General features: G+C 39.5%; 1 protein-coding gene across 10 annotated transcripts in view; it reads left to right on the top strand.

Annotated features, from left to right (window-relative positions):
• DIAPH2 (diaphanous related formin 2) overlaps positions 1-24,322 on the top strand; it is an 811,416-nt gene that overhangs the window by 218,688 nt on the left and 568,406 nt on the right. For all 10 annotated transcript variants that reach the window (XM_037908252.2, XM_037908255.2, XM_043522784.1 and 7 more), the window contains one exon: positions 2,640-2,754. In XM_037908252.2, the coding sequence (XP_037764180.1) occupies positions 2,640-2,754 (115 nt within the window). The remainder of the gene's footprint in view (positions 1-2,639; positions 2,755-24,322) is intronic.

The following is a 24,322-nucleotide window of genomic DNA, read 5'->3' as shown; positions in this document are numbered from 1 at the left end:
AAAGTCTTTAAGCATTGCAAATATTACATATAGAATCACAGAAATGTAGGGCTATCCAGTCCCCTGTGCTGAGGCAGGACCACTCCTAGACCATCCCTGACAGATTTGTGTAATCTGTTCCTTAAAAGCCTACAATGATGGGGACTCCACAGTCTACCTGGGAAGCTGGTTCCAGTGCTTAATTATCTTTATGGTGAGAAAGCTTTTCCTAATATTTGACCTAAATCTTGCTTGCAGCAGATTAAGTTTTTTTCTTTTTTGTCCTGCCTTCAGTGGACATTGAGCAAAGTTGGTCACAGTTCTCTTAGTCTTCAAACATGTAAAGATAATCAGAATCCCACACCCCATCATTCTTCTTTCTTCAAGAGGAAACATACCCATATTTTTAAACCATTCCTTATATATCATGTTTTTTAAGCCTTTTATCATTTTTGTTCTCTGGACTCTGTCCAGGTTGTCCATATATTTCTTAGTGTGCCACCCAAAACTTTATTCCATCTGAGTCTTCACCAATACCGAGTAGAGCAGGACAGTTATCTCTTGTCTTACATATGTCACTCCTGTAAATACACCCCAGACTGTTAGACTTTTTTGCTACGGGGAGTGCATATTTTTGTCCAGTATTAGGGAAGGAATTGGTAAATATGTGGGAACCCAGTGGGGTCTGTATGGAGGAAGCCAAGCTAATTTCTAGCACCATTTTATAGCCAATGTCCAGTGCAAGTTCTTGTTATGGAACGGGGATGGTGATCATATAAAATGAATAGGAATGGGATTTAGAGGAAAGCCTCATTTATGGAAGCTAGGAAAGAAGGGTTCAGGGCTGCTAATGTCTGGTACAGTGGGGAACCAATCCCCTTCCTTTTCTGCCCCCTTTGCACTTACCTGAGGGGAGGATGGCAGCCTTCCCCTGCCCCCCAGTAGCGTGAACGATTAAGGAAACAATGACTTGCACTGTACAATTAATTGGTGGATATTCCAAGATATTTTAGGTGAATAAAGTTGCAGCCTAATTAAACCACATCCATTGCCTCCAGTCTTTCTTTTGGCATGGTTGGACAAAGGTGCAGCTCTGTATACTGCAACAAAGTTGTGCTCAATAAAGTCAACGATGAAATTCCTATCACTGTCTCCTTACATTTGTCTGTGTATGCACTCAGTAATCAAAATAGAGTGGAATGTAGGACCTGTAAACCCTGTAAACTACCAACTTCTTTTTGCATGCTTGTTTTTAATCTAAGGGGTAGGTCAAGGGTTGAGAGTTGATAAGTTATTTGCCTGGATAGTGGAAAATTCTTGATGCTAGTCATGCGCGCACACACACAAAAAAAGTTATTTGTGTAGCTTCCATTGTCTGTTCCTAATAGCAAAGTATGAATGCCGGGCTATCCTTTTTTTTTTTTAATTAATAATGATGCCTTCAAAGCAGAAGTGACACACTGTAAAGAGGGTTTGAGAAAGCTTTCTGTATTTCTGTGGATCTTTATTTTCTGGACAATTTCTAGTTTTGAGATTCTTTTTTTGCAATTCCAACGTAATTAATCATCCACCACTGATAGGTACCCAAATCCTTTTGAGAGAAAGTGGGCGGGTTCGGGGGAAGGTTGTTTTTGGTGTTTTAGCATTGAAGAAGATAAGACAATTCACTTGGAAAAAATATATACGTATGCTTAAGTGGACAGTTAGGAGTGTTTTAAAAATAAGTTTGTTGAGATAGCGGACGCTGAAAAACAAGCTGTAATTAAATATCATTATGTCTTTTGCTGTTAGGAACAGACAATGGAAGTGTTGCAGATGATTTTTTGGGGGGAGAGTGTCAAGAACATACCACTATCCAGACAAATAATTTATCATCTCTTAATCCTTTTAGCTACTCCTGAAATTAAAAACAAGTACACAAAAAACATTGGATAATTTATAGTGACTAGGTGAGTGGTGTCACACTGATTTCACTTCATGAAATCGGAAGACTTATCCATAATTTTTTAAAAAAAGTGTTAGAATTTAAATGTTTCTTGTTTATAATGTGGAAAATAGTTCAAACACTAGGTGAAAAGACATTGAATTTAAAGGTGACTTTAAAAAAATTATTTCAAGTAAATATATATTCTCTCTCTTAAGGTAAAGGATATCAGTCCTTAAAAATATTAAGCAAGTTTGTGTGTAGGCAAGGCCTTATTCTTGTCTCCTTCTGTCCTAGGGCTTGTCTTCACTGTGTCAGTGCACACCAGTTGAGTGTAAATTCTAGTCTGCACCAGCGTGTTTCACACTAACTGGCCTTTGTGACCCTGCAGGACTTGAAACCCAACTGCTGTTTGCTGACACACTGTGAAGACAAGGCCTTAGAGTTCGCAGTTCTAAGGTGCTTAATACCTTTATTTCCCATTGATTTCAGTGGTGCCCAGCACTTCTGAAAAGGAGACCCCTTGTTCAGGTTCCTATAAATGGCGTTAAATGTCTGGAGTGCGGCGTACATTTGAAAATTGTGGCCATTTTTTCACTTGCTGGAATGCTTTTTAAATATCTACTAAGTTTAAACCAAATCCTACATTAGGAAAATCACCCATTGACTGAAAATGAATATTTGAAGTCTGAGTAGTCATTAACTTGAAGAATGAATATTTTGCTTTTTATTTCAGGTTGAACCCCAGGATATATTGGAAAACTGCTTTTGGTTAAAAGTTAGAGAGGATAAATTTGAAAATCCAGATCTGTTTGCAAAACTGGCGCTTACCTTTGGTACACAGATGAAAGGTAAATATACTTGTTCCTTAATTTGAAGCACTCATATGTGTGACTTGGTTTTAATTAATCTCTGTGGTATAAGAAAATATTTTCAATGGAAAAAAATAGTACTGCAATTCATTTTATAGATAGGAAATGTTAAAGATTCAGGTTATAGGCTGTTACCACAGTAACATAAAATAAATATTTAAAACGTACATTTTATTAGTTATGTAGAGCGTGGATTGCTTTACTGCATTATTCTTGGAGTTAACTTTTTTTTTGCATTTAGAAACATTACAATGTACACAATGTTCTTTGAGGGGGTCAAAAACATGTGGACAAGCCGGATCCAGTGGACATAGTGTACTTAGATTTCCAGAAAGCCTTTGACAAGGTCCCTCACCAAAGGCTCTTACGTAAATTAAGTTGTCATGGGGTAAGAGGGAAGATCCTTTTGTGGATTGAGAACTGGTTAAAAGACAGGGAACAAAGGGTAGGAATACATGGTAAATTTTCAGAATGGAGAGGGGTAACTAGTGGTGTTCCCCAAGGGTCAGTCCAAGGACCAATCCTATTCAACTTATTCATAAATGATCTGGAGAAAGCGGTAAACAGTGAGATGGCAAAGTTTTCAGATGATACTAAACTGCTCAAGATAGTCAAGACCAAAGCAGACTGTGAAGAACTTCAAAAAGATCTCGCAAAACGAAGTGATTGGCAACAAAATGGCAAATGAAATTTAATGTGGATAAATGTAAAGTAATGCACATTGGAAAAAATAACCCCAACTATACATACAATATGATGGGGGCTAATTTAGCTACAACTAATCAGGAGAAAGTTCTTGGAGTCATCGTGGATAGTTCTCTGAAGATGTCCACGCAGTGTGCAGTGGCCGTCAAAAAAGCAAGCGGGATGTTAGGAATCATTTAAAAAGGGATAGAGAATAAGACTGAGAATATCTTATTGCCCTTATGTAAATCCATGGTACGCCCACATCTTGAATACTGCATACAGATGTGGTCCCCTCATCTCAACAAAGATATACTGGCATTAGAAAATGTTCAGAAAAGAGCAACTAAAATGATTAGGGGTTTGGAAGGGGTCCCATATAAGGAGAGATTAAAGAGGCTAGGACTTTTCAGCTTGGAAAAGAGGAGACTAAGGGGGGGATATGATAGAGGTATATAAAATCATGAGTGGTGTGGAGAAAGTGAATAAGGAAAAGTTATTTACTTGTTCCGCTAATATAAGAACTAGGGGCCACCAAATGAAATTAATGGGCAGCAGGTTTAAACAAATAAAAGGAAGTTCTTCTTCACTCAGCGCACAGTCAACCTGTGAAACTCCTTGCCTGAGGAGGTTGTGAAGGCTAGGACTTTAACAGGGTTTAAAAGAGAACTGGATAAATTCATGGAGATCAAGTCCATTAATGGCTATTAGCCAGGATGGGTAAGGAATGGTGTCCCTAGTCTCTGTTTGTCAGATGGTGGAGATGGGTGGCAAGAGAGAGATCACTTGATCATTACCTGTTAGGTTCACTCCCTCTGGGGCACCTGGCATTGGCCACTGTCAGTAGACAGGATAATGGGCTGGATGGACCTTTGGTCTGACCCAGTACGGTCATTCTTATGTTCATTACTTACCACGTGAATCGTCGTCATTCATTGTTTTCAAAATTGTGATATATTTGCATTTTCTAATACATACCAATATAGAAAATGTTCTAATTGAAACAAGATGATGTTTAAGTTTGTATTTTTAACTGAGAACTCACTATCCTGAAATTCTGAAAATACTGAATTCAGCTTTTTATATTGTTGAAATTTTCATGACGTAGAATTTTAGAATAATCTGCCAACATTACAAGAACTGTAAAATTAGAGGGAAACTACAATTGTCTTATTGTAAACTATATATAGATATAGATTCACAAAAGTTAGAAAACTTGCGTGTTCGTGTAATGCCGACAGACCCCGGTCATCGGGATTGAACCTGGGCCTCTGGAACTAAATGCGTAAACTAAAAGCCAACTGGCTGTTAGCTAAGGCTGTAGAGCAGACTCATAATCTCTCTCTCTTCTCTCCCCTCATCCCCCCCCCCCCCCCCCCCCCCCCCGATGGGACAGAACACCACACCCAGAAGGTGTGACGTGCATATATGTGATTTTTCTATCTTTTGTGTATCTGTTTGTCCCAGAGGTTGGTTCTATATTATTTAAACTGTTTGCATAATGTCGTATAATATTCAGTATTCTTCTGGATCATTTTGGAAAACAAAATGAAATGCATATATTGATTGACCATGCCAAAGAGAACAATGCACTAGAAAAGCAATTTTGTGCCAGAGATTTCCATATAGTCAAAATAAGATTGATGCAAGTGGCGTTTCAGTAGTTCATTTCTGCTAACATTTTGGACTACTAATTAGTTTATTTCTGAAGGATATATTTGCTTTCTCAATATGTAATAATTTGTCAGTGTTTCAATTTCAAAAAAATCTGAAATATAGTTGACTGACAATTGAATGGCTTACTGTGGATGTGATTCTTTATAATGTCTTCAGCTTTTTGTGAGTTTTAAACATAATTTTTATATGCTCTCATCTGAATCTAGACAGAAATTTCTCAAGACGGACAATTGTTCATTATTATTCATTATGAATAATCAATCACTATTTAATGCTTGGGCCATTTGTCAGTAGTTACTATGTCAGGCATTCATAAAGTGCAAGTACTGTTCAGGTATGGTTCAATAATAACTTATTTATGAGTTAATAAGGCAATTCAACAAATGAAGTCCAAAATAGTGCTAAGTACTAAAAGAATAAATTCATGCAGTTACAAATCCCTTTTTCCTATTTGTCAGGTAGCTACACTACATTGCAATGCAGGAGCATACAATTCTGGAAGATTAATGGAAGTCAGATAATCAAGTGTTCATAGGTCAACTGTGCAAAGTTGATTTAAAGATCAAAACAGCAATCTAGATTTATGCTTGCAAAACAGAATGTGTTTCCTGAAAGAGTGCACTTCTTTCTTTTTCTTTCTTCAGACATGCAGTTGCTCTTACTTTTCTATTTATTGCTGAGAGTTGGATTTTTTCACAATTATGCATTGTATTTTAACAATAGGGAACTTGGGCTCTGATAAAGGGGACTGGTGTGCTGCCACATGTTTCAGAAATTACTAGGGGATGGAGAGGGTTGCTTTAAAAATACTGTGTAATCTACTCTTAATTGACTTGAGTAAAAAGAGAGCCTTCTGATACCTTAACCACGTTTTGAACAAGAATAACAAGAACCATTGTGTTTTGAAACATCTAAGTGCTTGTGTAGACAAAGTTAATTTGGATTAAGGTAGTGGGAGAATTTGAAGTAGAATAGCTATTCCTGAATAACTCTGTGTGTCCAATAAAAGTTCCTGTCTCACCCACCTTGTCCCCATGTGTGGACACTTACTACAGAATAAAGTACTTTGTGTTTGTTTGACTTTGACAGTGGATTAAGCTAAATAGTTATTATAGAATAATTCCATGTGTAGACAATCCCTAAATAGAATAGAATACAACTGTATAATAACAGAGTAGCTCTCAAAGTGCTTTACCATAATTAAACTCAATTCCCTTTTGAAGTAGGTATTATACCCATTTTTTTCAGATAGGAAAGCAGAGTTCTGTTAGCTTTTTGTCGTGACACAGAAGCTCTGTGGCAGAGCCTAATATAGTATCTAGATTTCTTGACCCCAAATCCTATATGTTACCTGAAACTTCTCCTACATGTAAGATCTCCAGTTCTAGAATGTGTGTAGTTGTGTCTCTGTGTATATATTGATACATATGTGTAGATACACGTGGAAAAAGGAAACACAGCATTATACCTGTAGAACTGGACATCATATATAAAGTACTTTGAGATAATTAGGTGAAAGGCACTAAAGTGCAAAATATTTATTAATCACCAAATGCAGGACAAACTTCTGTATTAAATGAAGGAAGTGTGTAATCATGGCCATTGTTGTGCTGTAGGTTAGGACCATGTTTTTATTATTATTTTAAAAAATTCTCTTGATCCTTAAAAGCTGTGAAATATGGGTAGAGAGAGTTGATCTTACTGTTTCATCATAAGACAGGGTATTTTTAACAGTAAGTATTTCTTTCGAACACTAATGTAGCATGAATGCTGATTATGAGATGGTCATTGATCATTAACAGGGAAAAAAAGTTATATTAGCTAGTGTCAAGGTTCCTTCCCCACTCTGAACTCTAGGGTACAGATGTGGGGACCTGCATGAAAGACCCCCTAAGCTTATTTTTAACAGCTTAGGTTAAAACTTCCCCAAGGTACAAACTGTTTTACGTTTTGTCCTTGGACCTTATGCTGCCACCACCAAAGTGTCTAACAAAAATAACAGGGGAAGTGCCCACTTGGAAACATCTAACCCCCAAAATATCCCCCCAGGCACTACACCCCCTTTCCTGGGGAAGGCTTGATAAAAATCCTCACCAATTTGTACAGGTGAACACAGATCCAAACCCTTGGATCTTAAGAACAATGAAAAAGCAATCAGGTTCTTAAAAGAAGAATTTTATTAAAGAAAAAGTAAAAGAATCAGCTCTGTAAAATCAGGATGGTAAATACCTTACAGGGTAATCAGATTGAATCATAGAATCATAGAATAACAGGGTTGGAAGGGACCTCAGGAGGTCATCTAGTCCAACCCCTTGCTCAAAGCAGGACCAATCCCCAATTAAATCATCCCAGCCAGGGCTTTGTCAAGCCTGACCTTAAAAACTTCTAAGGAGATTCTACCACCTTCCTAGGTAACGCATTCCAGTGTTTCACCACCCTCCTAGTGAAAAAGTTTTTCCTAATATCCAACCTAAATCTCCCCCACTGCAACTTGAGACCATTAATCCTTGTCCTGTCCTCTTCTACCACTGAGAATAGTCTAGATCCATCCTCTTTGGAACCACCTCTCAGGTAGTTGAAAGCAGCTATCAGATCCCCCCTCATTCTTCTCTTCCGCAGACTAAACAATCCCAGGTCCCTCAGCCTCTCTTCATAAGTCATGTGTTCCAGACCCCTAATCATTTTTGTTGCCCTTCGCTGGACACTCTCCAATTTTTCCACATGCTTTTTCTAGTGTGGGGCCCAAAACTGGACACAGTACTCCAGATGAGGCCTCACCAATGTCGAATAGAGGGGAACCATCACGTCCCTCGATCTGCTGGCTATGCCCCTACTTATACATCCCAAAATGCCATTGGCCTTCTTGGCAACAAGGGCACACTGCTGACTCATATCCAGCTTCTCGTCCACTGTAACCCCTAGGTCCTTTTCCGCAGAACTGCTGCCTAGCCATTCGGTCCCTAGTCTGTAGCGGTGCATGGGATTCTTCCGTCCTAAGTGCAGGACCCTGCACTTATCCTTGTTGAACCTCTTCAGATTTCTTTTGGCCCAGTCCTCCAATTTGTCTAGGTCCCTCTGTATCCTATCCCTACCTGCCACCGTATCTACCACTCCTCCTAGTTTAGTATCATCCGCAAATTTGCTGAGAGTGCAATCCACACCATCCTCCAGATCATTTATGAAGATATTGAACAAAACCGGCCCCAGGACCGACCCTTGGGGCACTCCATTTGATACCGGCTGCCATCTAGACATGGAGCCATTGATCACTACCCGTTGAGCCCAACAATCTAGCCAACTTTCTACCCACCTTATAGTGCATTCATCCAGCCCATACTTCTTTAACTTGCTGACAAGAATACTGTGGGAGACCGTGTCAAAAGCTTTTTGAGGACCTGCTCCATGATTTTTCCGGGGACTGAGGTGAGGCTGACTGTCCTGTAGTTCCCAGGATCCTCCTCCTTCCCCTTTTTAAAGATGGGCACTACATTATCCTTTTTCCAGTCTTCCGGGACTTCCCCCGATCGCCATGAGTTTTCAAAGATAATGGCCAATGGCTCTGCAATCACAGCTGCCAGCTCCTTTAGCACTCTCAGATGCAATGCATTCGGCCCCATGGACTTGTGCACGTCCAGCTTTTCTAAATAGTCCCTAACCACTTCTTTCTCCACAGAGGGCTGGCCACCTACTCCCCATGCTGTGTTGCCCAGCGCAGCAGTCTGGGAGCTGACCTTGTTCGTGAAGACAGAGGCAAAAAAAGCATTGAGTACATTAGCTTTTTCCACATCCTCTGTCACTAGGTTGCCTCCCTTATTCAGTAAGGGGCCCGCACTTTCCTTGGCTTTCTTCTTGTTGCCAACATACCTGAAGAAACCCTTCCTGTTACTCGTAACATCTCTTGCTAGCTGCAGCTCCAGGTGCGATTTGGCCCTCCTGATTTCATTCCTACATGCCCGAACAACATTTTTATACTCTTCCCTGGTCATTTGTCCAGTCTTCCACTTCTTGTAAGCTTCTTTTTTATGTTTAAGATCCGCAAGGATTTCACTGTTAAGCCAAGCTGGTCGCCTGCCATATTTACTATTCTTTTGACACATCGGGGTGGTTTGTCCCTGTAACCTCAATAGGGATTCTTTGAAATACAGCCAGCTCTCCTGGACTCCTTTCCCCCTCATGTTATTCCCCCAGGGGATCCTATCCATCAGTTCCCTGAGGGAGTCGAAGTCTGCTTTCCTGAAGTCCAGGGTCTGTATTCTGCTGCTTACCTTTCTTCCCTGTGTCAGGATCCTGAACTCGACCAACTCATGGTCACTGCCTCCCAGATTCCCATCCACTTTTGCTTCCCCTACTAATTCTTTCTGGTTTGTGAGCAGGTCAAGAAAAGCTCTCCCCCTAGTTGGCTCCTCGAGCACTTGCACCAGGAAATTGTCCCCTACATTTTCCAAAAACTTCCTGGATTGTCTGTGCACCGCTGTAGTCCTCTCCCAGCAGATATCAGGATGATTAAAGTCACCCATGAGAAACATGAAAACATAGTCAATCCCTCTAGGCTAAACCTTAAGTTACAAAAAGACACAAAAACAGGAATATCCATTCCATTCAGCACAACTTATTTTATCAGCCATTTAAACAAAACAGAATCTAATGCATATCTAACTAGATTGCTTACTAACTCTTTACAGGAGTTCTGAACTGCATTCCTGCTCTGGTCCCGGCAAAAGCATCACACAGACAGAGAGGACCCTTAGTGTCCCCGCCCCCAGCTTTGAAAGTATCTTGTCTCCTCATTGGTCATTTTGGTCAGGTGCCAGCGAGGTTATCTTAGCTTCTTAACCCTTTACTGGTGAAAGGGTTTATCCTCTGCCCAGGAGGGATTTAAAGGTGGTTAGTCGTCCCTTTATATTTATGACAACTAGAAACCATAATAGGAATGTAGTTAAATAATTATAGTTACAATCATCAATATTAACTGCTTGAAGTAACAGCATCAAATATATAACTGTAATGACTAATACAAACTTCTAGGGTTCTCCAGGGGCTTGATGAGATGCAAAAGACGAATACAGACTAACACGGCTATTACTCTGAAAAAAGATACATAGTTTGTGAAAATTGGTCGGATTTAACCCTGACAAGAGATGATGTTTTCCAGTAATTGAAGAGATGAAAAGGTGTCAAGTGAGATAATCAATACATTAGTATAATTGTGCGGGTGAAATTTAAGTATTGCAGAATCAAAACCGTATTACAGAATTCAAATGACAAGTTAATTGAAGTTAAGGCTCTTTTTCTAATTTTTTTTTAGACTGGCAACTATTTTTCTAGGAGAGTTAGTCATTGTATGTTGGATAATTGCAGACACAAGAAAAATATCCTAGGTGGAAAGATGAAAAAGCAAAGACTGGTTACTCCAGCTCTATGGGTAATACAGACTTTCCCTGTTGATAATAGGAAACAATGAGATGACAGTAGCAGTGGAAAGCATGTTCATGAGTCAAGTTCTGATAGTAGTGAGGAGAAAATGTCTGTCATCGTAATTGGCACAACCTGGACAATTTCTGAATGGGACCTTTTTTACAGAGCAAATTTTTTTCTTCTCACAAAACTTTATCCAGATTCTTATAAATGCAGCATGTGCTATGTACCTTGCAGTTCTCAAACCTTAGAACTCAGTTAGCCGTAAAAGGAGGCTCTCATGTCGGTAGGACAGGTTTTAGTTTATGAAATAAGTGTTTAGTCTCATGTCTTCCATGTCCCTGCTCTTTTTCTGTTTGTCATTGGATCTCAGAATCATTTGTTTCTGACTAAATATTTTCTATATTTTTTCCTTTAAAATTTCTAACAGGAAAGTCTTATTAAGCAATTTTTATTTTAATATTTTGTTTTTATTAGCTAGCAAAAGTATACTTTTATTTTCTGAGACATTTTCATCATATGATGGTGATAAAAGGGAAGAAGTCTGTCTTTTAAAATAAGTTCTTCATGTGAACGTAAGATGGCATTAACAAATCATAAAGGGATTTGTACTTAATGTGCCTTGGGGAAATGTATTTCTCTATAGGCTGTTCTATTTGTTTCAGAGTAGCAGCTGTGTTAGTCTGTATCCGCAAAAAGAAAAGGAGTACTTGTGGCACTCCTTTTCTTTTTGTGTTCTACTTGTGAATCTTATGGTGAAAGAGAATGATAGCGAGAACTCCCAAGTTTTCTTGGGGTAGTGGCTTTATTTTTCCAGCCCATGGCACTGGCAGCTGGGCTCTTAGCTCTGTTGTTTACTTCTTGAATTAGAAATTGCTTATCAGCATAAGGTAAAATAAACTGGAAATTTCTGTGTCTGTAGTGAAAGTTGGAAAATTATAGAGGGCCCTTACCAACCATGCTTAAGGAAAATCAAACAGAAAGCTGTTTTGGCACAGTCAATGGAGGTTTAATGTACTTTTTAACCTTATTCTGTGTCTCCATCCCTTTACCAGTATTGTTTTTTATGAGATGCCACCTTCTGGTTGGAGTGACCTGAACACACTTCTTTCTTTCAAAGAGCCAAAGTGCTTTACGTGTTATCCTTTTTTTCTGTGGAAGTCTAAGAGCTAAGGTATTTGCTCCATATTTAATCTTCAGTGGCTGAACAGGCTCCTCAGGGTTAGCGAAGTTGCATGGTGATCTTGACCGTCATGTTCTTTCCTTACTTTAGGATTGTTCCTGTATTTTTAACCTTCAAAGTGCTTGCCTCAATGTCTTGATAATAGGTACTGAAAAATTATTTGCAGTTACACCTGAGAAACCCATTTTCGGGATCAAAATACCTGGACTTTAAGCGTTCATGTGTTTACTGTAATGACTGTTGGATTTTTTCCAAGTGTTCCTCCCACTGCTTTTGTAGATGTGAAATTGGTCCTCTTTAGGCTTGGCTGATGAGCTAATATTTTCCTATATCTGACCATCTAAGTAAGACGGATTTGCCCAGAAGCATGGAAAATTCAAAACTCAATCTGCTGAACTCAATGAGATCAGGTAACATGTACAGAGCTCACCATTTTAACAAGTCATTAGTAGTTGCTTCATGGTGTTAGACAAGACTGCACCTTTTTTAATCTTGCAGATAATAGGACAAGACGTCAATGGTAAGCATACTTTAACAGTGCTGGTAATGTTTGACAAACATCAACATTTTAATAGAGGAACAACTTGTCTTAATATTAAACTTTAAGCAACTTGAGTGTAATGTAAATCAACCTTAATTATAGGCCAAATCATGAAGGGTAAAATTTTCAAAAGTGCCTAAGTGACTTAGGCCCTAACTCGCATTGAAAGTCCATTAGGATTTCAGCTTACATGGAACTGAGGTGCTTTTGAAAGTTTTAACTAAAGTCTCTATTGACTTGTTACTTGGTCCTTGATCAGACACATCTCCCATTTACTTCATTAAGAGCTTTGCTTGAGTCAGGTTATGAGCGAAGACTTGAGGATTCGTCCTTTATATAAAAATTGAATTTCAGCTACATATTACTTTACCTATGCAATTGTTAGTGCATTTTTTTTTCTGTAGTGTGTGTGTGATAAGTAACTAGTTATTGCAAACCCTAGAATACAATGTAACAAGTTACTGGGGAGTATGAAATACATTCTAAGGTAAGAGCGGCAGTTTGGCAATGCTTAAAATAGATTATTAAAAATGAACGCTAAAGTAAATTAAAAATAATAGTGGAAATGCTACAGTCAGGAACAAAAATGTTTTGTGTTTTTTCAGTTCAAAATAAGGTGGATAGTTCTGCAGTTATACTTTGCTGTTCATAATAGGGTGCTAAAATTTGCGCAAACAGCTTTGGTTTGTGAACAGACAGTTATTGTACTTATTAATGGTGTATTAAAGAATTAGTGTGAACTAATCTTCATAATACTCTCCTGATCATAAAAGGGTAGTACATGGAGTAGTTTGGACTTCAGAAAATCAGCCAGTTTTTTATTATTTTTTGTGAGTTGCTCTTTATATTTTCTCCCTGCTAGAGCTGGGCGGGAAACATTTTTCCACCAAGCAAAAATTGAGATTTCAGATAATTTTCTTTTCCATATCAGAGTAAAACTGAGACCTTTGAATTAATTTGTTGGAAAAAAATTGGCGGGGGTGGGGTGGGGTGGGTGGGGGAAGGAGACAATCACTTCAATGCAGAATAATCCCACCTGGGATATTCAAGACCAAGTTTCAAATCCCTGCTCAGTCTGATTCAGACCAGGGACTTGCATCTCAGTTTCCCATATCCCAGGTGAGTGCCCTAACCACCAGGCTATTTGCTATGCTGGCATGAGTCTCTTCCAATGTAAACTTAGTTGAAACTGGGAAGTTCCCATGACCAGTTTTAGTTTCAGTGATCTGGCATTTTCTGGAGAAAATCATTTAGTTGGAAAACTCTCAACCAACTCTATTCCACAAAGGCTTTAGTAATGTCTGCAAATGGTTTTGTTTAAATTTGTATTAGGCTTATGGTAAAAGCTAAATATAATTTACAATGTGAAAACAAATTATTTTGCCTTTTGGCTTGCTCTTTTTGAATAATATTCTGCTGATTTTAAACTTCACTTCTGAGTCGGTATAGTATGGTTACCGTACACTTATTACCCAGTTCTACAGAAACTGCATAAAATAGATATGTAGAGCATAACTCAGGAAAAGTGTCGTAGCATAAACAGTTTTTTGGAGTGCAAGTTATATTTCACAAGATGTAAGAGACAGATTTGGCATCCAACACTGTGGAGTAGTCCTACACCTTAGAAGTAGCAGTACGCAGCTGGTCCCTTAGATGGTGTTTGCATTTGTAGATGCTCCTCCCAAAAGAACTGCATATTGGCTCACAGAATAGGTTCAGTTCAAGACTTCTGTAAGTGTATCTGGATGTGCTGGCCATGGATGTTTGATTCAGTTTTCACCTTCTGCTTCATGTAGACAGGGTTTTATTTCAACCATTGTACACATGCCGTGGTTGATTTTGTATGCAGCAGTGTATAGGATATCTTTTTCTGAGTAGTCATCTTTTCCTAAATAAATGTAGGTAATCAATCTGTGCTGAAGATGTCATTGGCAACATCTATGTTTCTGGCCAGTGGCTGTAATTACACTTTTTACGTAGTTTACCTCATTCTGCATCTCTCAAGTTAAACTAGCTTGTGAATTGTATTAGTTTTATGATGAGCTTTTGATATGAAGAATTGCACACCTATTTGGAATTGTGTGAATAATGGATTTTTCTGTTCACTGGCAATTCTGAAAGATTGAAACAAAATTTTGTTTTGGGTCAACTGAAAATTAATTCTTTCTAAACTTTCAGTAAACCACAGTCTGAAACCTCTTTTGGGGGTTTTCTGAAACATTTTGTTAGACCCTAAGCAAAACATTTCTGTTTGAATTTAAGCATTTTTTATTGTTTTAAAGAAATTTTAAAACAAAATCGCAGCTTTTTGTTTCAAAAATTATTTTTTCAGAATTTTGACTTTTTTTTTTTACTGAAAGATTTGGCAAAAATGACACAAATTCACAATGTTCCACTCTGCTGTCATGCTTCATTTGCTTTTAGGAATTTTTGCCATTTTGTTCCTAAAGGATAAATTGTATATACATTTTATTGTAAGATTTTCTAATGAAAAGTCTGAGGCCATAACTTTCTCAAAATGCTGCTGATAGGGTTTCGTTCATGTGACACATGGTGAGATTGAAACATATTCAACTTCTCTCTGAAGAAGTGGGGTAAATAACCTGAGTTACTTGGAAAAACGTTATTGCATCATGTATTTGAATCTTTACATGAGTATGGGAATAAGATGTCGAAGAACATAAATATTCCTAGTTCTACTCTGACTTATCAACAAATCTCTTGTTAACAGTTCAGCCATCTGTATGTTGAGAATCTGTATTGTGACAATGTCAGGCATGATGGCTGCAAGTGGGTAGTATAGGGTTAGCACTCACCCATGGCTAAAGGACCCTCCCCCAGTTGATGGGGAGGATCCCATGACCCTGGGCCTCAAATAATTACGGGGGACAACAGAAAAAACAATGATAGGTGTGAAGATCAGAGGGTCAAAAGTAGGGATCTGGAAGGGATGCAAGCGGGTCCTGGAAGGCAGATTTGTTAGCCCTAGAATGTTAAAGGCCCTATAATCTGAGAAGGGGTTACCTCAGGTCAATTAGGGACACCTGAATCCAATTAATGGCTGCTTAAGACCTTTTAAAAACCCCTCCTCGGGTTGGGGGCGGAGCTGGGGGAGGAGGAGGAGACAAGCTGCTGCCAGCCTCGTGGCAGCAGAGAAATAAGCTGCTTCTTCTGCACCCCTTCCCATAGGGGAAATGGCCAAAACTGAGTGTCTGCTAGGGGAAGGACTGACACCCCAGGGAAAACAACAGGACAACAGCTTGCCCCAGTGAGGGAGTAGGAAAAGGTATCCACCTTTGTTTTGTGTTTGTGAGACTGTTTCCTTTTTCTTTGGTGGAGGATCACCCCTTAGGCCGGCCCTGAGGCCTACCTTGAAAATACGGCCAAATAAGCACAGGGTCAGGAGGGGGAGACAAATACTGCCCAGAATGGAGCTGATCTCCCCCCCGTCCCCCCCTTCCAGAGGGGGAAGTGCTAAGTCTGGTGAGACAAAGAAATGTCTGCCACAGTATGTTGAGGACTTCTGGAGCTTCACAGAATTGACTTTTTTCTGTCTGCTTAAAGACGTGAAAACCTAACTAAGCATGTTTATTTCATTTACTTGATTAGGTGAATTTATTGGGCCCCTGTGAAGACATTCCTGTCCTGGGGACAGGTAAAATTTTAAGGACTGTGCTCATAGTTCACAGTTAATGCGTAGGTATCTTCAAACAAACTGATAACCTATATTTGAGACTTTCTTGACCTCTGAGTGTTTGTATTTCTGTGATGCTTCAGGGCCAATATTGAAAAAGCTTCAAATTCTATCCTAGAAGACAGGCATATTGTTGCCCTTTATCTTACTGTTAAGTTAACTGAAAAGTTGCACAGAGTCAAACTAGAAGACCTGACCTGCAAATAGAACACAAGTCACCAATATGCTGGACCAGTGGTGGATTAATGATTTTGCCACCCCTAGGCCCAGAAATAATTGCCCCCCCCCTCAGCTCGCCTCTGTTCCGCCTCCTCCCCGAGCACGCCGCTGGCTCCTGCTTCTCCCCCCTCCCTGACAGTGCTTGTGCTTGAAACAAGTTCGTGGAGGGGGGAAAGGAGGGAACGCGGTGCACTCAGGAGAGGAGGCGGGGCTGGGGCGGGGATTTGGGAAAGGGTACCAATAGGGACAGGGAGGGGGTGGGGAAGGGGTGGAGTTGGGGCGGGGCCGGAGGCAGAGGGTGCAAACCAGCACCGGGGGAAGCAACCTCTGGCTGCTATTATAAATTTGCCACCCTAGGCCTAGGCATTAACACGCTGCTGTGCTGGACCCAAGTCTTATCCACTGAGCCATGCTGTCTTAAAATGGGTGCCCAAAAATGGGTGTGGTTATCCTGTCCTAACCAATATCTGCCAAACACTCCTTCCAGATGACGGAATAGTCCCTAAAGTCTTGATCTTCAACTTTCTATTGCTGTCCAGGAAATAGTTGTATAAACCACTGGCAAGGTGTGTGTTAAGTCCCCTTCTAGTAGCTGGTCCACAGAAGATACCTTACTCCTCTTGGCGAAATGGTAGAGGCCTGTGCTTGGCATCTAAGGGTTCAGGGTACAAACCCTGTCGATAACCTAGCAGATCATTATGATTGCATGTAATAGAATTTGTTTAGTCCTATTTGTTTAAACTGTTTAATTCATTCAGGTAGAGAACTTCCTTCAACACAGGTTTTATAGTTAAAAAGACCATTATCTGTCAATTATACCACATTATGTGACAAAACACAGGTGTTGCACACTTTGGTCTTGTCACACAGTTGGATTGCATGTGTGTCATGCTGCGAGTTTTGAAGGAGGAAAGATGCATTCATTTGCTATAGTTAGGGTGACCAGAGAGCAAATGTGAAAAATTGGGACGGGGGTGGGGTGTAATAAGAGCCTATATAAGAAAGAGACCCCAAAATCGGGACATCTGGTCACCCTAGCTATAGTATGTAAACTCTAATGCAAGAATGGCTCTGGGTAGGAAGTAGAAAGGTATAATGAGAGGAAGTGAAATTTGTTTGTTACATGGGATTGAAGGGAACATGGAAAAGAAATGCCAAAGTCTTCTCCCATTGTTTCAAGTAGTGTGGCCCCATCTAGAAAGCCCCCTTTCCGAATACTCTATTGGCAATAATTGCTAATGTCCATTTGGCACAGCAAGTTTTGTTTTTCTGTTCGGATGAATACTTTATCATGACTGCCCTTGCATTTGCCACTTAAAGACTGTACTACTGCAGTATGCTACTGGACATTGCACTGAGTGCAGCATGCGGCAGGCCACTTAAGTGTTGGTTTCCACTGGGGCTACTTGTGCTGTGGGAGCTGCTCTGGCAACTTGTTTTATTCTGGGTGAAGAATAGAGCTCGATTTGACCTTTAGCTGTATGTGGTTTGGATCTCTGAATGACCTCTCTTCTCCTCATGTGATACTGCTGCAGTTGTCATTGATGTGGAGAGAAAACAAGTTTATATCTCTGCAACTGACTTAATTCTGCAAAACCAGCAACACATGCAAATTTATCCTGGAGCTCACTATTTTCTACTTAATGACTATATTGGTCCCTTCCTTAATTCTTTTAACCTTCCTTGTCTGAGCATAAGCCACCTACATTATTTCTGGATGCTGATCTCAGTACACTTTCTATATAGCTAAACTTTTTTTTATGTCACTAATTTGTCTTGAGGTGTATGTTACTGTACTCATAAGAACTGAGACTAAATCACGTATCAAGAGATCTGATAGTGACTCCACACAAATTGTGAAACGTGTAAGGTATTGCTATGACTAGTTGACTTTTTCAGCATTAGAGCATGGCAGGTTTATGTTTCTGAAAAGATCTGCTTATTCATACATTATATGCAGAAATAATTCCCCCCCCCCCCCCCCCCCCCCCCCCCGAAGTCTGAATGGATTTGACACCAGCTGGTGCTGTTGGGGCAAGGTGTGTTTAAAATATAGCAAGTACCCCATTCTTGTAAATCAGCAGCCTTACATGCTCCATGAATGTAATATTCTTTTAAATCTGTTAAACTGACATATGGAGGTCCATTTGTGCCTTCATTCAACATTACTCAACATTTGAAGTCAAATACGGAGCTTCTTCTGGTGAGTGTTTATTCATCTTTCTGGGATTGTTACAAATTGGCCAGTCTCCCAAGAATGGAGAAATACTTAATGGAGAAAGCTAGATTAATCGTCGGTAACTGGAGTTTTTGTAGTAGTTTGTGACTCTCAGAAATACTTTTTTGCTACCTCTTTATAGTCCTTAGATAGTATTTTGAATCTGTGTAAGGGAACCAAGGAGTATTGGTCCTGATGATTCCTTAATGCTCTTAGCTAGACTGTTCAGGTCTCCAGGAGGGCATGTAAATGGTGCGACAGTGGTATATTATGCATCAAATAATTTACTTAATTTTTTTATTCTGTGCTGAACACTTCAAAATCTGCCTAAGGGAAGCAGATTATAATGCATTCCAGACAGATTCTGTGCCTGGGAAAAGTGTTTGATGCCTATTTGGAGGAGTATCACTGAGAAGCAATCAATATAGCTGTTTGGGGGCAATGACTTTTATTGGGTCTCGGCTGCTGTGCCACCCCGATGCAACAATAGGTTTTCTACATTGTAGAGAGCCTGTAAAGGTGAAGGGACAAGCATGCTAAGTGTTGCACATGGCACAAGAGAAGATGTAATCAAGAGTGGGTGCTGCTCTGTGCAAGTGGGTGAACGTGTAAGCAGGGCAAAGAGGAGAGAAGGGGGCTGAGTGGCTCTTCCCAGCCTGAAATGCTGGCAGACCTTGGACTTGACGAAAGAGTGAGATAAGACTAGTGTCTCAGGACTAGGGTGACCAGATGTCCCGATTATATAGGGATAGTCCCAATACTTGGGTCTTTTTCTTATATAGGCGCCTATTACCCACAACCCCCGTCCTGAGTTTTTGTACTTGCTAACTGGTCACCCTACTCAGGACTTTTGTTGTTTTTCAAAGATCTGTAATTCTTGAGTATTTTTAAGAGCAACGTGACTGTAGTTAAGAAATTCCCTTTGCTAAGTCAGTGTTCCTTGCTTTCCTGCCAAGTTGTGCCAGTTTAAAGGAGTTAAACAGGAAGCCCAGAGCACCCACAGCTTCAGTAGAGTAACTGGGGGGGAGTTAGGGCTGTCTGAGGCATTGGTTTGTTTCAGGAATTAGGGTGACTGGACTGTAGTACCCCACATCTCAAGGAATGGCATAAGATGAGTGGTCTGAGGCTAGGGAAGTGCCCTATAGGCCCAGAACAAGAAACAATATCTCTACCCTACCCAGATCCAGTTGGCTTAGAAGCACACAGAACCTAGGAATTGGATCCACTCACAACTGATTGGGGAAAGTCTAGCGTGTTACATGAGCAGGTTGTAACACATGGCCCTAACACTTAACTGCCTTCTAGGTGGTTTTGGGACTTGCAGAGGAATGTTCTGATGTGTGTCTTTGCAGAGGCAATATATGTGGTAGAATGCAGTTATCTATGAAGTGCTTTCCTTTTCTTTACATTTTCATAATTTTGAAAAATGTTGATGCTGGTAAAAAAAAATTCTGAACTGTCTTGACCTTATTAATTTTAGTTGTATAGGGCTTAATAAAAGCAACATTAGTGACTTCACAAGCTGTAACATCCTTTATCCTTTTATGCTTTCGAATAATGACCTTGTGAAATGTCAGATTCAGTAGTGTTCTGTTTGAAAAAGAATGGACTGATACTTAATGATTTGTGCTTGATGTATTTAAGCTCTTCAGTGAAGGTCAATAATTCTATTAGGGCATTTTTTGTCAGTAAAATGTTGACAGAAATTAACTAGGTAGTTAAATTTTAGCTGACAATGTCACTTTTTCTTTTTTTCTTTGAGGAGTTGTCTAATGATAAGGCCAAATTGTACTTGGTGGTTTTTTTAACATTATGAATATCTCATTTATGTGAAGAATTACAAATGTTGTTTAATTAAAATCTGGGCTGAATAGTAATACAAGACCAGGTCTCTTTGTCATGGATGGATTATCTCGATGGTTTCACCTCATAAAACATTTTATTGTATAATTACTGTATTTGTATTTGATTATTTGTATTTCATACTTCATTCTTAGTTATTGTCCCTGTTCAGTGGAAAAGGATATATGTTTTCTCTTCATTCCTACCTACCCTCTCCTCCCTTTCTCTCTCTCCACCCCAGAGCAAGGTAGGTCACAGTAATAGTTCCTGTGCTGAATGGAGCAAATGGGCTATACCTTTCTACTATCCCCAGGTTTTCAAACCACCAAAGAGAGGAGTAAGTAAAGCTGTTTTTCTGCTTGTCTATCTATGCAGTAGCAACTGAAGCTGACTATTGTAGCATAGGGGGAGCAGGATTCAATGTGTTTACTCTCCCACATGCTGGAGGAGGCAGAATCCTGGCATAGTGCTCTCTCCTTGCCATAGTGTAGCTTTGTGGGTTCTTGTGAAAAACTCCCGATCTGGCCCTCTGAATATATACAGAATGTGAAACATACCCAAGTGTATAGCACTCTGCAGTGCAAGCCCTTGAACACCCCTTGGAGGGTTGGGGGGGAGATGTGGCCAAATTCTTATCAGCTGCACCTATAGTATATCTAGAAATGGATCTGTGTGCTGGCTCTAATAGCCAGCCACTTTAGAAGTGATGCAGGGAATGCTAAGGGAAAGTGTGCTGGAGCTGTCTTTGACTACAGTAGGACCCTGTTTATCTGACCCTCCATTATCCAGCTTTCCCTGTTAACTGGGTAAGCAGTGTGCACTGGTCCAGAAGGGGGTGATCTCTTCTGTGTCCGCTAGATGGCGATGCAGCATTGCAATTTTCCAGTCTCCGGTTTAACCAGGTTTTTGATTATCCGATCTGGCCCTGGTCCCAATTAGATCGGATAAATGGGGTTTTGGTGTAGTTAAACAAAGGGGAGAAATGCACGTAGGCCTTCTAGGCTCTCTTCTAGCCTGTAGACTAGAATGAATAGCTGGGGAGGCGCTGTGTTGCCACCACGGCCTGCATTCAGACTGGCAGTTATGGATTTTATCCCATGCAACTCCCTCAGAATTCCCAATTCACTACCTAATTGCTTAAGCTTTGTGTAGGTTGTGGCTATGTATTTCATTGAAAGAGAGTAACATACTAGTGGAAACGGATTTATTTGTTAAGTGTAATAGGTGCTTGTTCTTACTGCACCATGGTAGGACAATTTTGTGCACAGAGTGGTAAATTACAACTCTTCTACTTGCATGAAATTAAAATTTATTGCTAGCTGTTCCTCTTAATCAGTTTGAATCTCTGAAGAATTAGTAAAAATATAGCATAAAATGGTTAACATTAGGTTCATCATTAAGAACCTAATTAGATACCCATCTATCAAGAGGATTCAAGTAAGAGATTTACTTATTGTTATTGCTTTAGTTTAACTTGGGTTTAAAAAATATTTAGTGCAAACATTTAAAATGCTCATAAATTATTTTTATTATGCCTAATTAGCAAATGAGACGGGATGTCTATTTCTGTACAGGTGGTATATGTAAGGGCAGTATTCTGTCTGTAATGTGCTTCCTAAAATTGGAAATCTCTCAGTAATCCTTAGTACTGTGAATACTGTGTTTTTGTCATGTTATATTGGAATAAAATAGAGAATCTCATGTTTAGAAAACAGACAAGATTTTAAGAGTGTCATCCTGGATAAGCAGCTCCAGTATATAGTTCTTCCCAAACAGCATTTGTGTTACTATGTCATAATATTAAATAAGGTTGGCTTTTTGTTATCAAACTCAGTGACTTTTTACTATGATTCACAGTCCAATTATAAAGCTTTACAAAGCAAGTTAATGTTTTCTCCCTAAAGGTTCATGTTAATTTCTGGCTCTTTTAATTTAGGTTGTGTATTTTGCCAGTCAAGAATCATAGTGATACAGTGAAGAAATTAATTGTGTGTACTGTAGATCTGTAAAGGTAGTAATTAGTACATAATAGTATTTAACTGCTGGGATTGTTCTAGTACAGAATATGTTACCCATTCAACCCATCTCAAGAAAAAATATAATTTATGTATCATCAGTCTGACTTCTATCTGCCTTTGTTTATTAGATTTGTAATGCAGCTGTCATTTTGATTTGTTTGTTTTAATGACTGAAACAGGTTTTTAATAGTAATGTTATATTTTGCCATTCTGAAATCTGTGTTGGGGTGTGTATGTGTGCAAACTATGAAGATTATTGTATGATTTCTTAGGAGCAAGCTCAGAATCATGAGGTAACTGAAGACATTTTCTAACGAATACGATCTTAAGGCAATAGTTCTTTTTATCGCTAGCTTTTTCCCCAGTTTTTAGTGTGACCAAAGAGTTAATTATATGTTGCTGATCGTTTTAAATCAAAATAAGGAGTTTTATCTAACTATTAAAAACGTACAATTTTAGATAACAGATTTTGTTTTAGCTCCAGTTTTGACATTGACTCACTCTGGATCATAGGCAAGTCACTTGAACTTTCTGTGACTCAGTTTCCATATTTGTAAATCAGGAATATTATTGACCTCAAATGGCTGTTAAGGCTTAAATAATGTTAAAGCACTTCAACATGTTTACATAAAAGCAGGAGGGGTTAATATTTGTACAGTGGGAGTGTGCTCAATAGGATTGGTTGTTTTGTTTTTTTTTATTATTTTCATTAGGGATTCATTAGTTGAAATTACAAGTCTTAGTTTAAATTTAAAGTATATATTCAAAATTAAAGTATAAAATTGTAAGTGTTTCACCTAATACTTAGTTCAGACTTATCAAAAGTGTTTTTATGGCAGAACCATGCCTGCAGATAAGAATAAGATATATAAAAGATACATATCAAGTCTATCATCTCATCTTCATAGCATGCAAACTATGAACATGTAGTGTTTAAATAAAGACCAACTTAACATTTTGATTTAGAAGCTTCACTTTTCTTTAACTTTCAGCACTGTAACACTTCGTAAATACAGTCACTCTAATAGTATTGTTCCTGCTTTACTGGAATCATGAGGTGAATATATAATACTTAGAATAGCTTTCTCAGCAAAGAAATGTGACTAAGTCTTTGGAGTGCTGTTATTGGCGGATTGCATTATAAAGTAAATGGTTAATGAATCAAACATTGCATTGGATTAATGGGCACCAGTGTCAAAGCTTAACATTTTTACTTGGATATGACATATGTTCATAAGAGCAATACAACATAATTTAGCATGACTATATGCATACATTTAAGGACTGCAGTGGATAGGGTACTGTGAGGGCCTGAGAACATGCAAGGAATGTGAGGGTGGAGAGTGGGGAGGGTATGGAAGGCAGTTCTGTATGGGCTGCAGGGGGAGGCGAGCACGACTATTTCAGTCAGGGACCACAGCATGTCTGTTTGGTCCTCGAGCAGCTGTATCATCGGCTTCTGGCTATCCATATGAAGTTTCTCATCGATGGCCTCTTTGCATGCTCTTTGGGCACTACCAGCTGTATCAGAGAATTGCAGCATCTCCCGGAACATGTCTTCCTTACTCCTCCGATTCATCATTTGCGGGGAGGGATAGCTCAGTGGTTTGAGCATTGTCCTTGTAAACCCAGGGTTGTGAGTTCAATCCTTGAGGGGGCCATTTAGGGATCTGGGGCAAAAACTGGGGATTGGTCCTGCTTTGAGCAGGGGGTTGGACTAGATGACCACCTGAGGTCCCTTCTAACCCTGAGGTTCTATGATTCTATCTCCTTATCAGACAGAGCTGCTCAGTGGGCACATCTGCAGAAGCTAAAGAAAGAAAATAGAGAGGTACTATTGTGAGTGCACTCACAAACTTGATTCATACAAGTTAGATACACCTCTTTTCACTTTCCCTTGGCAGACACACAGTGTGAATGGTGAGTTTGGCCAGGGGTGGGGAAAGGGAAGGGCAACATGGGACAAAGGTTGAGCGTTTTCAGAGGGGTATCACCACAATAGGGAACACTGGAATAGGGACGCTATTCTGAAAACTGTCTGGCACTGTTTTCCACA

Source organism: Chelonia mydas, chromosome 9 (genome assembly GCF_015237465.2).
Source record: "Chelonia mydas isolate rCheMyd1 chromosome 9, rCheMyd1.pri.v2, whole genome shotgun sequence".
NCBI lineage: Eukaryota > Metazoa > Chordata > Testudines > Cheloniidae > Chelonia > Chelonia mydas.
This window is presented reverse-complemented; position numbering and strand designations above follow the sequence as displayed.